Below are 14,818 nucleotides of genomic sequence, written 5' to 3' on the forward strand. Positions count from 1 at the left end.
GACTTCATGGCCCAATGGATAAGGCGCTGGTCTACGGAACCAGAGATTCTGGGTTCGATCCCCAGTGAAGTCGTTACAGTACATTTATTTGTTTAAAATTTTATTTGTTTAAAATTTTATTTGTTTAAAATTTTATTTGTTTAAAATTTTATTTGTTTAAAATTTTATTTGTTTAAAATTTTATTTGTTTAAAATTTTATTTGTTTAAAATTTTATTTGTTTAAAATTTTATTTGTTTAAAATTTTTATCTGTTTATTAGTTTTATTTTTATTTGTTTATTATATTTATTTTTATTATTTTTATTCGTTTATTTTTATATTTTTTATTTGTTTCTTTTTATATTATTTATTTTACTAAAAAAATTAATTAACTTGGATATAAAATGAATTACGATAAATTATAGAAAAAAAGGCATTATAGTATCTGTTTAATTGCATTTTTAATTTTAGGTAAGGTGAAAATATTTAACGCAAATAATTATTCATTATACCGTTTTGAATTTTTTTGTATTGGTTGATGTTAAGGTAAACAGACACATGAAATTTGTAACGTTAGCATTTCTATTTCTTGGGTAGTTGCTGTCAGAAAAAAAAAGAAGTTAATTTCATAGTTAGAAGAGTACACAGATGATCTCGTTAAGCTGTAATAATTTACTTTGGCAGCAGCAATGAGTGAAGAGAACTACTACACTAGCATAAAGTCAGCGGCATTATTTCCTATGCCTGCTGCTGCATTCTTTCGCTAACAAGGATAGAAAATAGTTGTTGTAGAAGAACATTGTAATGTTCATTTACACTCTTGGAGAATATCACATAGTTGCTTGAGGGTGTTGGAGAAATCTCCAAGGCTTGTTATGAGTTGGTCCCCTTGGCGTCTTGTAAAGTCAGTACATGAGTCCTCTAAATTCTCTGTTGCTGATTTACTGGCAATTGCTTCAATCTCCACTGCCAAGTTATGCAATTTCAGAGTCAATGTTTCCTCATTTTCTTCCCTGCTGGCTGCTATCTTTTCAACAGTAATTGGCTTCGGGCTTTCAATAAGGTGGTTCTCATGAACCTCTACTTTGGGAAGGCTCTTTGGTGGCATCACTAAATGCTTTGGAGGCCTTTCTGCAATACATTTCAACTTAGGTCTTGATTCTAGGAAGTCTTTCAAATATTCGTCTTCTGAATCATCATCCTCAGGCTCTTCTTCATCCCTGTCCTCAGGCCTTTCTTCAAGACATACTTTGGCCTTTTGAACGCGGTGTCTAAATTTACTTCGTGGCCCTTTTCTTTTGGACCCTATTCATTCAATTCGCATAAATTCACAAAAATTCATCAGTTTGGAAACTCACAAGGTAATGCTCCAAACGGGATAAAACAACTTAGCCACATTCATTGACTAAATAATTAGAAAAGTGGGGGAAAAAAGAAGAAACAACATGTGAAATTATATCGTGTTGATAAAAACAATTCCTAGTGCTATACTTTAATTTTCACAATTCAAAAGCAGATTAAGAAAAATTGGTGCGAAGATTGACAATTGCTACCACTTAACTCTAAGTATGAAGGGCCATTTTATATTTAAACTGCCTTAGAACACCAATGAAAGGCCAAAATCAATCATACTTAAAAAAATTTATGCTCAATTACAATTTGTAGGAGTCACAGTTTTCTTCTCTCAACTTGCTCTTCCCTTGTGTTAAAAAAGGAAAAAGAACCAACATCAAATATCATATACAGACTCTTGTGTCCTATGAGATGTGTATCATTCTTCCTTTTATATCTCCAAACTTATTCAACAAGTAGTTGGTCCAAGTGAAACTAAACTCAATTTTATTAAACAAGGTCTCACATTTAAACCTTGTGAATTAAAAAAAAATCTGATTGAAAGGAGAGACTCTACTAAAGATGACCAACCAAGTACTTCCACGGAGATTAGTCGTTGACCAAGTAATATCTAGAATTTGTACCAATAAAATGTGTACCAACCTACTCCCAAACAGAAGTACACTCTGATTATCACAGATATCAGAATCAAATCCAGTATAAAAATAGATCAATCACTTGATCAATTGAGTAAAGCGCAAGGAGACAAACTAAGTAATGGAAAGATTGACAGTTTACTTAGCCTCATTTATGGAGGCCAAAAGGCCTATAAATATAAGCATATGCTAAAGGAAGTATCATTTAGTTCTCTTCACTCTCATTATTATTTTGTGTTTCTACTTACTTGAGCGTAGGAGAGTATTCTGTAGGCAGACCTCTATTTGGTACTCAAATTTTACAACCAAAGCTCATTTCTTAGTAGCCACAACTTGGCAAAGAGATTTGTTCCTTTCCACAAAGCATTTAGTAATAATATTTGGTGTCTATTGTGTGGCCCAAAGGAAGTTTTGATTTAGTTGAGATAACGATGGCAAGGAGCATGGCCACAGTTCATCATTGGAAGAAGGTTGTTTTCCAACGGTGCTCACCAAGGTATTGGGCACATCATGGAATTGGAGAAGTCCTTGGTAGAGCACAACCTAGCTTTCTCTTCCAAGGTGAAAAAGGTCAAGTGGCTTGCAGAAGAGAAGGCAACATAGAAGAAAGAGAAAGAAGATTTGGCAGCCAAGCTGAGTACTCTGAAGAAGCAGCTTCAAGGCATCAAACACAATAAACAAGCCTCCTCGAGGTCTTATGTGAGAGCACCCAAAATTCAGCACTCTCTTATTAGAGAGGACTTTTGTTTTGAGATAGTAATCAACACCTGATAATTATGACACAACTCCACCTTCTAAAATGTAGCTAACACCTAAGCTTGGACAATCTCTCTCCAATGTCTCAGTTGCTTGCAATCTTTGCAAACATTTTTAGGATTAACCTTTGTCTTCAACTTTTTAACCTTCTTATCAATCTTAAAGACCACTAATCTAGAAGATGATGCATCTTTTACACTCTCGGATGCTTTGAGGGGAAGCTCCCTAGAAGAGAGGCTAAACTTAACCTCTTCAAGCGTAATATAGTCCTTCTATACACTCAAAGAACTTGCCAAGTTCTCATAGAACAGTAGGAGAAAAAGTCAACAAAATCATTGTACGTCTTCATCTTTTACCTTGACGTTAATGTCTTGGAGCTACATCAATATTGAATTGAGCTTATCATAATGAGCATTTAGTAGAGTACCCTTTGTCACAAGGAGCCCAAATGACCTCTTATTCAACAAAAGTTTGTTACAAATGGACTATGTCATGAAGAGCTTCTTCACCTTTAGCCACCTTTAGCCCTTCATGTAAATGTATTCTCCAATGCAACAAGTTCCATGCCGTTAGGCCCATTTGGCATCTCCCATGCAAGGGCAAGGATCATGGATCACAACCTTCTTGCTCACAGACCCAATGATCCATTCAAGTGTTGTTGCAACCAGTCAGGGAACCCAGAGTCAATCATGGTTTTTCCCCATCTTTTAATCGTCATGATGGGACGGAGGGAAAAATTAGCCTTCTCTAACCATTTTCTGAATAGGGCCAATCCACCTGATTATGTTTTTTTTTTCAGAAGGCGGGGGACTGGGTGCTTTGCCAACCCTAGTTCTGAATTACACATTCTAATCAAAAGCTGGGGAGTGGGTACCAAGCCACCCCTAATTCTGAAGTGCGTACTCTGATCTAAAGCTATAAAAAATATGCAGCTTATAGTTCTACTGCAACTTATTACCGGACAAATTAAATTCCATAGTTTGTTCATTACCTTTTACTAAGCAAAAAAAGAAATCAGGACCTAAACAAGTTTATGGTTAAAAATGCCTTCAATTTATCTTCATGAATTTTTAGTCATTAATGAGCACTCTAAATCAACCAAGGCCCCTAAGCCTACTTTCACCAAACTAAACCTTAAACAGTAACATTGATAATAGGCTTCCTTTACGCTTTATATAATCACCAGTCAACGACACTATCATCTGGCATCCTTAAGAGCACAGGAGTGCTTTTAAACCAGCCTACCAACCAAATATTGCGTTAATAAAGACAAATAAGTTGTATGACTGGTAAGTCGGAACCTCCTCTAACACCCCCCTTACATGACAGCACGAACAACTAACCCATATGGCCACAAATACTTGAACTTGTTCAATTAGGTATTTTTACTAGGACCATAAGTTATTGCTATCAGCCAAGATACAAGGCATAAATTCCACATTTCAACACTCTATGTTTAAATGCATTGAATCAAACTACTTAGTCAACCAATCACCGTAACAAAGATTGTAGCAATCATATTCAGACCAAACTTAAACTGTCATATATGGTAAGTTCAGAGAATACGTATATTAAATTCCTAAATTACTGATAATTCAAGCTCAAATGAATAAATAACAGATTACATAAAGATATTTTACACTATTATCCAATCACAAACTATTGTATATAATAAATTATATGAAACATAAAAATTTATTGAATTTTAGAATTTAGTTTAAGGATAATTTCTATATGGCCAATGTGTAAAATTTTTAACGGTAGTGCATACACCTCAGTAAAATTTGAGTACAATCTGTAAGTATAAAGATTTTTTTTTGTCAACAAATTAAACATCACCCTCACACAGTACACACGACTTCTTTAAAATAATTATTAAAAAAATAATGATAACTTCATTCATATGAATTAGTGATTAGATGAGCATCTGAAAAATCTTAACACTAATTCTTACACTATATATAGTTTCCGAAATTAAATTAACCGGTAAATAATATTAGGCGTAACATTCTTCCAATATCACAACGACACAGAGTTCACAGAAACATTGGAACGGTGCGTACCGATTTCCACGGTGGCGTCACGCGCATCGTTCCCTGCATCGGTATCGCTCTCGGGATCAGCCATGCCCCGCTCCTCACGCGCCCTCACAACGCGTTCGACGGCCTCAAACAATTCGTAATCGAAATCCGGCGGCAACTTTCCTCCAGCAGCGGCGGTTCCCTTGAAGCGGTCGTAGTCAGAGAGCAACGCATGCCACTTGCGGCGGCACTGCGAGAGGTTGCGCGGCACGTCCAAGGCAGCGCAGTTCTGAGCAATGATGTTCCACTGTTGGTAGGAGGAGAGCGCGACGGAGCAGTCAGCTTCCACCGCCGCGACTTCGTTCACCAGAATGAGCGACTCGATGACGCTCCAATCCGGAGCCGCTTGGGAGCGCGTGCATCGAAACGCGCTAGCTGTACCCGAAGTGTAGGTGACGTCATCGTCGTAATCCTTCATTTCTTCTTAGCTTGGATTTGTTCCAATGTAGAAACCAGAAAAGGAAGCTCGACGAGAAGAAGGAGGTGCTTTGTGGCATTTGCACTAACCATGTCCGAAACCCTTGCTCCGATTCTTGCTAAAAACGTCGTCGCATTGTTAACCAATGTGTCAGTCTTTTTTTTGTTAAGAAATATTTATACTGTGAATATCTCCACATTGTTATAGAAAAATTTAAGGTTTTTCAAATCAGTTTTTAAATGTTATAAATTAAAAAATAAACATTTATGAAAGTGTAATTTTATGTGAATTCAGAATAAATTATTAGGATTAATTATAATTTCCATTCTATATTTTTAAAAGTATGTAATTTTGTTCTTTTAGTTTTTTTTAAGTAACTTTGATCTTTATATTTTTTGTAAAATCTATCATTTAACTCAATTTTTGTTATGCAATTTTGGTTTTATATTATACTAAAATCATAATTGTTCTTGAACATTTTTCTCTTGTACAATTTAGAAAGCCGTTTTTATGACAAAAATATTATTAAATTTTAAAATAATAATAATAGTAGGTAATAAAAAAAGTAAGAATTCACATTTTCAACTAAAGTGTTAATAAAACTTTAAGTGGATTGTTGAAGTATAAATTGTCTACCATTCATATGTATATATTAAAATTACAAAATGTTAGACCTAATATAAAATTTATAATATACGTTTACACACTTAAGTGTCATAACATAATATCATTAAGTGTCAACACTCAATGCGCTATATAGTGTAAAAGAATATAGTAGGAATATTTTAATCTAAAACTATTCATCATTAATAACATGTTTTCCAAATCCAAATATAATATCTCATACATAAAAGGAAAGATATGATATAATAGAAATTGTAAAATCAAATATTAACAAAGCATAAATTGGACAAATTCAAAAAAAAAAACTATTTAATTATTAAATAATTGTTAAAATTTTAAAAATATCAATATTGATAAACTTTTATATTTGATATTGCTTTATTTATGTTACTTTTCTTTTTCATTTGATATTTATAAATCTTTTTTCCAATTGACGTTAATTGAATTTTTTTAATTTAATTACAATTATTTATATTGGTTTTGATCAAGATTATTTTTATGATGTTGATGATAAAAGAAAATGAATGTAGACATCAACGATAAAATAATCACGATAGACATTTGTTGAAAAAAAAAATTAAGAGTTATCAAAACTACACTCATTCCACTCAATCAAAGATCTTCTCCAAGAACACCCAACATGTTCCAAATTTTTGAAGTTGATGAACTTTCTTGGCATGACCTATAGTTCAGAAAACATCAACAATGCCTCTGCTACAGAGAAGATGAATGGTGTCTTCTAAATGTCCTTATTTGGAGCTTGAATTCTTATGATGAAGTTTTGAGAGATGGAGAGGATTCAAGCTAATCAAATTTTCTTTCAAGAGTATAAGCATGCAATGAAGCTCGAGCATCATGTTAGATTTTCTTTGTGTTTTGGTGCTCAATTTGAGACATTAAAGTCATGCCAACTTTTTCTCTAAAGGATGACTTAGTTCTGACACCATCATTTCTCTCTCCTAAGGTTCAATCTTAAGGATGAGACGAAATATGTTTCCACTCCCTCGTAGGGGTCTGACCAAAGTAAAAGGGTTCAGATGGTCCTTCATTTAACATGTCAGCTTCGTTTGTCTCTTTCGGTGCGTTTGATCCATTTGCTGCACCAACCAACGATTCTTCGTCTAATCTTCTTTCTTTTTGTTAGGTTATTGATCTACATATCTGCAAATTCATGATGAATATTTGATAGTCTCTTGTTAGTCTGTTCCCGTACAACAGGTATATTCTGCATCTACCATTAGATGGAGGTTGGTGCATTCGTATGTGCTAGAGCCTGACCCTGAGTCTAAGTCTTCCCATGTTTTCATCATACTTTTTTTCTTTAATTCTAACTTCCTTTTCAATTTAAGACATTCTAATCGCATGTCTTGGCCTCCCACATTCAAAAACAGATGATACCTTGTGAGGCTTCATCCTTCCTTTATCTGGATGAGTTTTCCTTTCTCGCGAGAGGAAACCTTCTTTTTCCGAGAAATTGCTTAAAATTTTAAGACATTAATAAGATTTCACCATCAGTTGATTTGACTTAGTCAACCTTAGATATATCACCATTATTATCTAGAGCCTTGAGAGCTTGCTCTCTTATTGTTTGGTAACCATTTGTCTCAATGATGTTTCTTTTCTAGCCTACAATTTCTTTTTTATGACTGTCATAGCCTCCTTCTACCCTTTATCCTTCAAATGGATTTCATGAACTCTTAAGATCCCGAGGGGCTCGTCTCAAAGTGAGCCTTTTTTAGGTCTTTGGTCTCTACGATGGTTGTCATCTTGGCCTCCCAAAGATTCTTTCAATAACATCCTTTGTAGATTGACCATTCATCATGGTGAGGAACACATGTCGAGGTGTGATACATTGAGATTTTTTTTTTAATTCTTCCACTGTGTATGGATTTTCTATCTCTGCGTCCGATCCAGGGTCAGATCATGTGTCAAAATAACCTTAAGTATTCTTTAAATTTTTCTTTTAAATTTAGGATCCTTAGTGACCTTAAAAGTACAAGATGAATGCATAATGTTATTTCATTTTAAGTTCAATTAAAAGGTAAGTTTTGCAAGAGGCAAACGACTCTCTCTCTCTCTCTCTCTCTTTCTCTCTCTCTCTCTATTTCTCTCTCTCTCTCTCTCTCTCTCTCTCTCTCTCTCTCTCTATATATATATATATATATATATAAATGCTTTGACCCTCTTGCCCACAATTCTACAAGGGATGTGCAACTTGAAAAACAAGCCAAAATGCAACTGCAAATGAACAATTTTCGGGGGCCCTCCTTGCCAAACAGAGACTGCCTCCTTTTGGACTATAAGTGGCCTATGACACTTGGTGTGGGACTTCAAATCTTCACTCTAGTGTTGACACACAAAAAAAAGAGTTTTTTCCCCTAGAGTTGGCCATCCAAGTGAGGCCTAAAAGGAGGTTGAATTAGGGCTCAATTGAGGCCCATATGTGCCTCTATAAAACCCTATAAAAAAAGAAGAAACTACTCTTATAGGAGGAGAGCCTTATTCTTGAATGTTTCTTCTTCTTCAATCTTCCTTGCCATGTACATTGCCAAAGACCTAATATTGTTAGTTTTGGATGATTGTCTCTTTTATACCTTTGTCACTTTTTGTGTCCAAAATTTACTATTGTGAGCTCAAACAACCTTAAAATGTTCTTGAGCATGCATAATACCTCTTATATCATAGTTTAGACCATACTTATATAATGTAGGCTTAACATTTAAGAAAATGACATTTACAATTTCTAATCTCTCTACAAATTTGAAGGTCATGCATACAACATGCATCCTTCTTCTCCATATTTTTAAATTTCAAAATATTATATTCATTAGTTTATTCAAAACGTGACATCTTCTCATTAGATGCAGCTAGATCAAACTTGAGTATTTCATTTTCTAAAAATAAATTTGAATTTTTATTTTAAAATAAAATATTGTTCAAAGATGTTGCAGCTATTAAAAATATCTCTACATGATAAATCATCTTCATCAAACAATGAATATGAAGAGTCTAAATATGTTTAAAAAATAGAGGAGTTAGGATTTTAATTATATCTCATTTGTAGTTTTGTTATATCTTATATTTCATGCTTGAAGTGTTGGATTTATTTCCTCTACATGTTGTCAGGGACTCAACTCTTTAGAGGCAAGCTCTGGTACCAACTATGAAAATCAGAGAAAACAAAAGAAGGAGGGTTGAATTGAGTTTTAATTAAGTTTAAAATATTTTCATAAATATTGTCTGATGATGGTTATTCAGATAATAGTTTTGTTTACCAAGTAATTAGACAAAATATTTTGCATGATAAAGCACAATATACACAATGTTACAATTTAACTGATTTTATGGATTTTAAACATGTATTTCTTCTAACAGTTTGAAGGCATTTTAAACACACATGCATGACATGTTTATAAAAGCATAATGCTAAACAGAGCATGATAATGTTTAGTATGAAACAAAACTTTAATCAAGACCACGGCATATACAATTATTTATAGCACAGTTAAACAACTTCAAATATTTTTAAATCATTTTTTATGCAAAAATTTCAATTTTAATCAAGACCACATCATATACAATTATTTATAACACAATTAAACAACTTCAAATATTTTGAAATCGTTTTTTTTATGCAAAACTTTCAATGTTTCCATATTAAAATTATCATTTTTTTTTTGTCATAATGCAAAATCATTATGTTTGGAAACAACAACAAATTGCCATACATTTTATTATTAGGTTCAACAATTTATGTTAAGTTTAAAATGAATTTTACTTTTATTGGGTTTAAAAGAAATGTGTTAAACATATTCACACAATGTGCACTCGAAATTGAAAGTTAACTTAGTGCTCTAAATAAAATTAAAACACACCATATATGTCTGATGTCCTCTCTGTTTAGACACCCATAATCGTGCAATGTAGGCAAAGCGGAAGGAATTAAAAGAAAATAATGTAAGTGGGAAAAGTTTTAGAAAGGGCTATTGATGATGGCCTAAGTAAGTTTATTCTGTCGAAGAAGTTTCAATAACTCCAATATTTTATATAACCACATTATAACTCTCAATACTATTATTTTAATATTTTTTTCATATAATAGTAGTATTTGACGTAGAAAATATAATTCATTCCATTTCTGCAGAATATACCCTTGTATCGTGCAAGATTATAATACAACACTTGGCACACATGTACTCTTAACCTATTACGTTTACGGATATAGCAACATTTGGCACATAATCTAGGAAGTGGGTAACTCCGTGTAATCAAATTTCTCTTCTTCCTTGCCTGCTGAAGGTTCAAGTTTTTGCTGCGGAGCAGGACCATAAGCCCAACATATAGCAAGAAAGTATAAGTAGTTAAGTATACCTAAGCAAGTGAGCAGTGCATAATAGTAATTCAGATGACCCTTGTTAATGTTTGTTGAAAGCCAGCTCTCGTTCCCTCCAACACTAGTGACCTTGTCCACAATGCTCACCAACAAATTTCCAAATATATCAACAGCAGCAAGCTGAAGAGTGAAAAGGGCCATTGCAAAACTAGACATGGACTTGGGTATATAAGTGTAGAAAAACTCAACCTGACCAACCGGATTGAAGCCCTCAGCAATTCCAAGAAAAACAAACTCAGGAACTAGCCATAAAACTGACATGTGAATTACAGAGTCAGGTTGGTCCTCAAAACCTTCTTCAATGGCCGCATTTCGTCTCATAGTTTCAACTACAGCTGATGTTGCCTTGCTTGCGCATACGAACAACAATCCTATCCCTATTCGAGATCTGCAGCTGAATCCTCTGGGCATGCTCATGTATTTTGCAAGAAGAGGTACCATTACACGGTCATACGTGGGAATGATTATTGATACAGTGATTACAATGACAAGATTGAAGGATCCTGCAGGCATTTTGAAAGTGCCAAATAGTCTTCGGTCCATGGTATTTGCTTGGACAGTAGAGAATGTTGCTTGGGAGGCAACCATAAAGATGCCTGTAGACCACATAGGAAGGACTCTGAGCAAAGATTTCAGTGACTCCACCTGTCCTACTGTGCATTGGTTCCATGGATCTAAAACTGATGCGTCTGGGTTTGATACTGTCTCGGGATTTCTTATTATGCAAGCTTTGTTCAAACACCTATAAAAGAATATAATAGTAACTCACTGCAAATTATTCATAAAATATTATACGACAGGAGCATGAATGTGTGATGGAATTACTATGCATTCCCAAATTAAGTAGAATTTGTAAATAAGAAGCTGAAACATCTTTAATAGATAATAACAAATTACTCAACAAAGTTAACATATAATTGGCATTATCCAAATATTGGAGATATCATTTGCTGTTAATCATACGAAATATATGGGGGCAAAAAAAACATTTGAGAGTGAAATTGAGAGGAAATTAGATCAGGAGGGCAAGCACAACACAAGTACCTAAGGCTATCAGTAGGGAGCACCAGATCTGAATCACATTCTTGATAATACTGATCAAAACTATCAGGAAGGCAAAGTTTTCTGTTCTTTATGGCCACCACAACTACTTGAACAAAACTAATGAGTAAGCTATGACCGGGCTTTGCTTTAACATAGATCGGTGAACCAAGAATGAAACTGACAGCCGATATGAACATTAGCACAGCAGGTACTCCAAAACCAATTTTCCATCCAAGATTTTCTTGAATGTACACAATTACGCTCAAAGCGAGCACAGTTGATAACGCAATTGAGGTATAATACCAATTAAAGTAGCTATCCAAGAGCCTCCCGTTATTGGACCTTTCTCTAATTGTCAGTTGATCTGCTCCAAATGCTATGGAACAAGGTCGGATGCAACCAGCTCCAATGGAAATTAATCCCAAGGAAATGAACAAAACTGCTAGTTGAGCTCCGGTAGCGGAGCTGCAGTCTAGCATGAATGATTCACACGAAGTTCTTAGCCCTGGTATCATGGCAGTTAACCACAAAATGGTTAAACCCTGTGAGAGACAAGAAATATTATCACAGCATTAGGAAGGTAAGCATCAAAGAATCATGGATGTCAGGTTCTTCTTAGCATATTTCCTGAGGAAAACAAAGCAATGGAGCACTACTGACACCCTTTGGAAGAGTACACAAAACTAAACCATGGCTGATTACTCTAGCCTATACCAGCTAAAGCAATTATAAGTAAATGAGCATTTGATTTCTTACAAAAGGTTGATTTTCGCGGGGACGGGGGATGGTAGATGCTTCGGGGACATCCGATAAAAAAAACTTGTTTTGAATAAAAATAACAAACTTTAATTTTTCAAAAGACAGTCTCAGAAGCAATTGTTTGTTCTGTTGCTGTTTAACAAGCACCTGCAGGATCAATCCCATGGTTTTAATAAAAATCAGTGCTACTACCAAAATTGCTGTTCATTATGATATTCCACAAAGTTTTCAATCTTGTTCAAGAGAAGACATTTTTCAAATTTTATAGTGTGTGTATGCAAACTTTTTTTGATGAACAAAAATACGATTCTTAATTAATTAAAAAACTTATTTCATGTAAATTCTTAAAATATTATTTAACCTAAGAAGAAGCTTAAAATTATCCAAAAATGAAGATAGTATAACAACCTGTTAACTTCTCAAAATTATAATTAAATACAAAATGAATTTCTACAGAATTTTTGAAAAATATTTCTTCTTTCCCAAGGTAATTTACACTTATGTCAAGAAACATTTTTATTAAAATAACCTCTTTTTTTCTCGTTTTACTTTTATCTGGGGATGTAATTTATTTGGAGGGCAAATTAGGGGAAAAATCAATATTTTGCAAAAAACTAACATCAACAGATTGGTGTTTTGTGTGTGTGTGTGGAAATTAATACTTCAATCAGTTTGAAGTGGAAGAAATAAATCAGTATTATAGAAAAAATAGAGAAATCCTTATTTACTTAATTCTAGAAATGAAAATTCCCAATTTCAAAAGTTAAAGATAAAAATTAAAAACAATTATTGGAGATAACTAACCAAAATTAGCATATGATGGATCAAGTAATTTCAATTTGGTTTTCATTTTTAACATGCAATGATGAGATGAGACTTACAAGAAGGCTGGAGAAGGAACCGATGGAAATGACGAGGAAGCGACCAAAGTAAGAATCGGAGAGGAAGGCTCCGAAGATGGACAACACATTGGACATGGCAGACCAAGTGTTCATCACTTTTGTACCTTCCACAATGGCCATTCCGTAACCATTAATCAGGTAAAGTATCATGTTGGGCATGATTCCGTAGCTGGCCACCTTCTCCAGACACTCGTTCACTGAATTGAGTCCAGAATGACAGTAACCAAAACGACGCCATTTACCAAACAGCGAAACCAGTTTACAGTTAAGAAAGTCAACGCGCGGGAGAGAATTGTACCTATGATGAATGGCATGGTTCGCAAACCACCCTTTCCCTTTTCGGATTCAGAAGACGAAGAAGTTCCATTTTCCAAGAGATCATCGTTGGTCGCACCCCAGGACTCCATTTTTTTTCCGTTTCTTCTTGGATGCAGCACGTCGGTGGAGAAAGGGTTATTGTTTCAAAACAGAAAAATGTTTCATGATTCCCAAAGTGATGAAGAGGAAAAGAAAAGGGTGATAAATTTCTTAGAAATATGACATGATAAAAGGAAAGAGACACAGAAGTTTGTGATAGTTGTCTGTATGTGACATCTCAACTAAAATGCTCGTGAGTCAAAGGCATTAAAATGTGAAGCGTTTTAGTTTTTGTTTTGATTTATATCTAAATTACAATTCTATAAATTATTATTTTATTATAGTATTTTATTTATATTTATTATTTTAATATAATATTCATTATAAAAAATAATTGTTAAGTGAATATAAATAAAATACCTAGTATTGAAAAGATATTTTTCATTTTGTTTAAAGATTTTATCCATTTGGATATCTATTATATTTTTTTTGATTGTACTATCATATAATTGAGAGGGTCTATGTCACAAGACAGTTGAGACTAATCTCAACCCCATAACCGAGTATATGTCAAACACATAAAATAACATTTTGATTAAGATTGTTTTACGATAATTAAATTGTACCAATATTAGATTAACAACAGATTATCAGCGATATTCGTGTTAATCCAAGTTCAGAGGAAAGAATGTTCAATATGACTTTATGAATAGGTTGATTATAACTAGAGGAAGGTACATATTTATTACTACATTTATTATTTCCAAGTACTGAAGAACTGACTTTAGCATTGGAGAACATTTTTGCAGGTACTCCTCCCCAAGACTTAGAACCGAGACCAACCAGGTACCAACGACAGGAAAACTGAAGCGTGAGTGATGAAAGGGATGAGACATTCTCAGTCCGTACAAGAATAATTGACGTCCACCGTAGGGTCGAAAAAGAATTCTGAAGGCTTTATGGTAACTACCAAAAACATAATGAGCAATCAGAGGACGAATAATTCAAGGATGACAAAGACCAAACAGTGGCCCTCTTATTGGCTCTCTAGAGAGAAATGACCTAGATAAAACAAAAGAATGTTAAAGAGATTCACATCCTCAGGAAGCATTAATCCCTAAGAGAATGAGAAAATGAGATAAAAGTTGGCGGAGGAAGCATTAATCCTTAAGAGCCCAAACAAGGAATCCGATAAGGAAATCCCATTCGAGAGTGCACAACCATCATCAGTATGCTTCCCATCACTTATTAGTCGTCCTCTTGAAATCGAAAGCACAAGGGTTGAGTCTCGACCAAACACAACGCATACCTCAGGAATCATACGGGGATGCCCTAACACTTGTTTGTGGATGGAATCATGGAGGCCGAGTTACCCTTCAACTGGAAAAGGACTCACCATGGACCAATATGATGGAACAAGCAATCCAAATGAGCACATCGATGTTTATACCACCCAAATGAGTTTGTACACGATGGACTATGATGTCATATTTCGAGCATCTCCCAAAGGAGAAGTC

At 34.2% G+C, this 14,818-nt stretch overlaps 2 protein-coding genes and 1 non-coding gene across 5 annotated transcripts; 1 reads left to right on the top strand and 2 right to left on the bottom strand.

Annotated features, from left to right (window-relative positions):
• On the top strand, positions 1-73 carry TRNAR-ACG (transfer RNA arginine (anticodon ACG)). The gene has a single exon. It is a non-coding gene; the product is annotated as a tRNA-Arg (tRNA).
• Positions 74-576: 503 nt separating this feature from the next.
• On the bottom strand, positions 577-5,407 carry LOC137813575 (sequence-specific DNA binding transcription factor). Its single transcript, XM_068615909.2, has 2 exons — positions 4,787-5,407; positions 577-1,284 (listed from the first exon to the last, which is right to left on the bottom strand). The coding sequence occupies exons 1-2, from the start codon at positions 5,220-5,222 to the stop codon at positions 788-790; spliced, it is 933 nt and encodes a 310-aa protein (XP_068472010.1). The 5' UTR covers positions 5,223-5,407; the 3' UTR covers positions 577-787.
• A 4,546-nt stretch (positions 5,408-9,953) lies between these two features.
• Positions 9,954-13,577, bottom strand: LOC137813576 (protein NRT1/ PTR FAMILY 1.2). Of its 3 annotated transcripts, none has more exons than XM_068615910.1 (4): positions 13,243-13,577; positions 12,924-13,141; positions 11,284-11,825; positions 9,954-10,981 (listed from the first exon to the last, which is right to left on the bottom strand). In XM_068615910.1, the coding sequence occupies exons 1-4, from the start codon at positions 13,349-13,351 to the stop codon at positions 10,090-10,092; spliced, it is 1,761 nt and encodes a 586-aa protein (XP_068472011.1). In that variant the 5' UTR covers positions 13,352-13,577; the 3' UTR covers positions 9,954-10,089. The 3 variants fall into 3 exon arrangements, with proteins under 3 accessions (XP_068472011.1, XP_068472012.1, XP_090156578.1); XM_068615911.2 differs by having other exon boundaries at positions 11,587-11,825; positions 13,243-13,519; XM_090300452.1 differs by lacking the exons at positions 11,284-11,825; positions 13,243-13,577 and having other exon boundaries at positions 12,924-13,059.
• Positions 13,578-14,818: the final 1,241 nt, after the last annotated feature.

The sequence above is a fragment of the Phaseolus vulgaris genome, chromosome 1, assembly GCF_051622355.1.
Source record: "Phaseolus vulgaris cultivar YP4 chromosome 1, ASM5162235v1, whole genome shotgun sequence".
NCBI classification, from domain to species: Eukaryota; Viridiplantae; Streptophyta; class Magnoliopsida; order Fabales; family Fabaceae; genus Phaseolus; species Phaseolus vulgaris.

Coding starts and splice junctions, on each gene's coding strand:
- LOC137813576 (XM_068615910.1), bottom strand. CDS start 13,351: ATGGAGTCCTGGGGTGCGACCAACGATGATCTCTTGGAAAATGGAACT. Junction 13,142..13,242: donor AACCATGCCATTCATCATAG/GTACAATTCTCT, acceptor GACTCAATTCAG/TGAACGAGTGTCTGGAGAAG. Junction 10,982..11,283: donor CTCCCTACTGATAGCCTTAG/GTACTTGTGTTG, acceptor ATTCTTTTATAG/GTGTTTGAACAAAGCTTGCA.
- LOC137813575 (XM_068615909.2), bottom strand. CDS start 5,222: ATGAAGGATTACGACGATGACGTCACCTACACTTCGGGTACAGCTAGC. Junction 1,285..4,786: donor TGACGCCACCGTGGAAATCG/GTACGCACCGTT, acceptor TTGAATGAATAG/GGTCCAAAAGAAAAGGGCCA.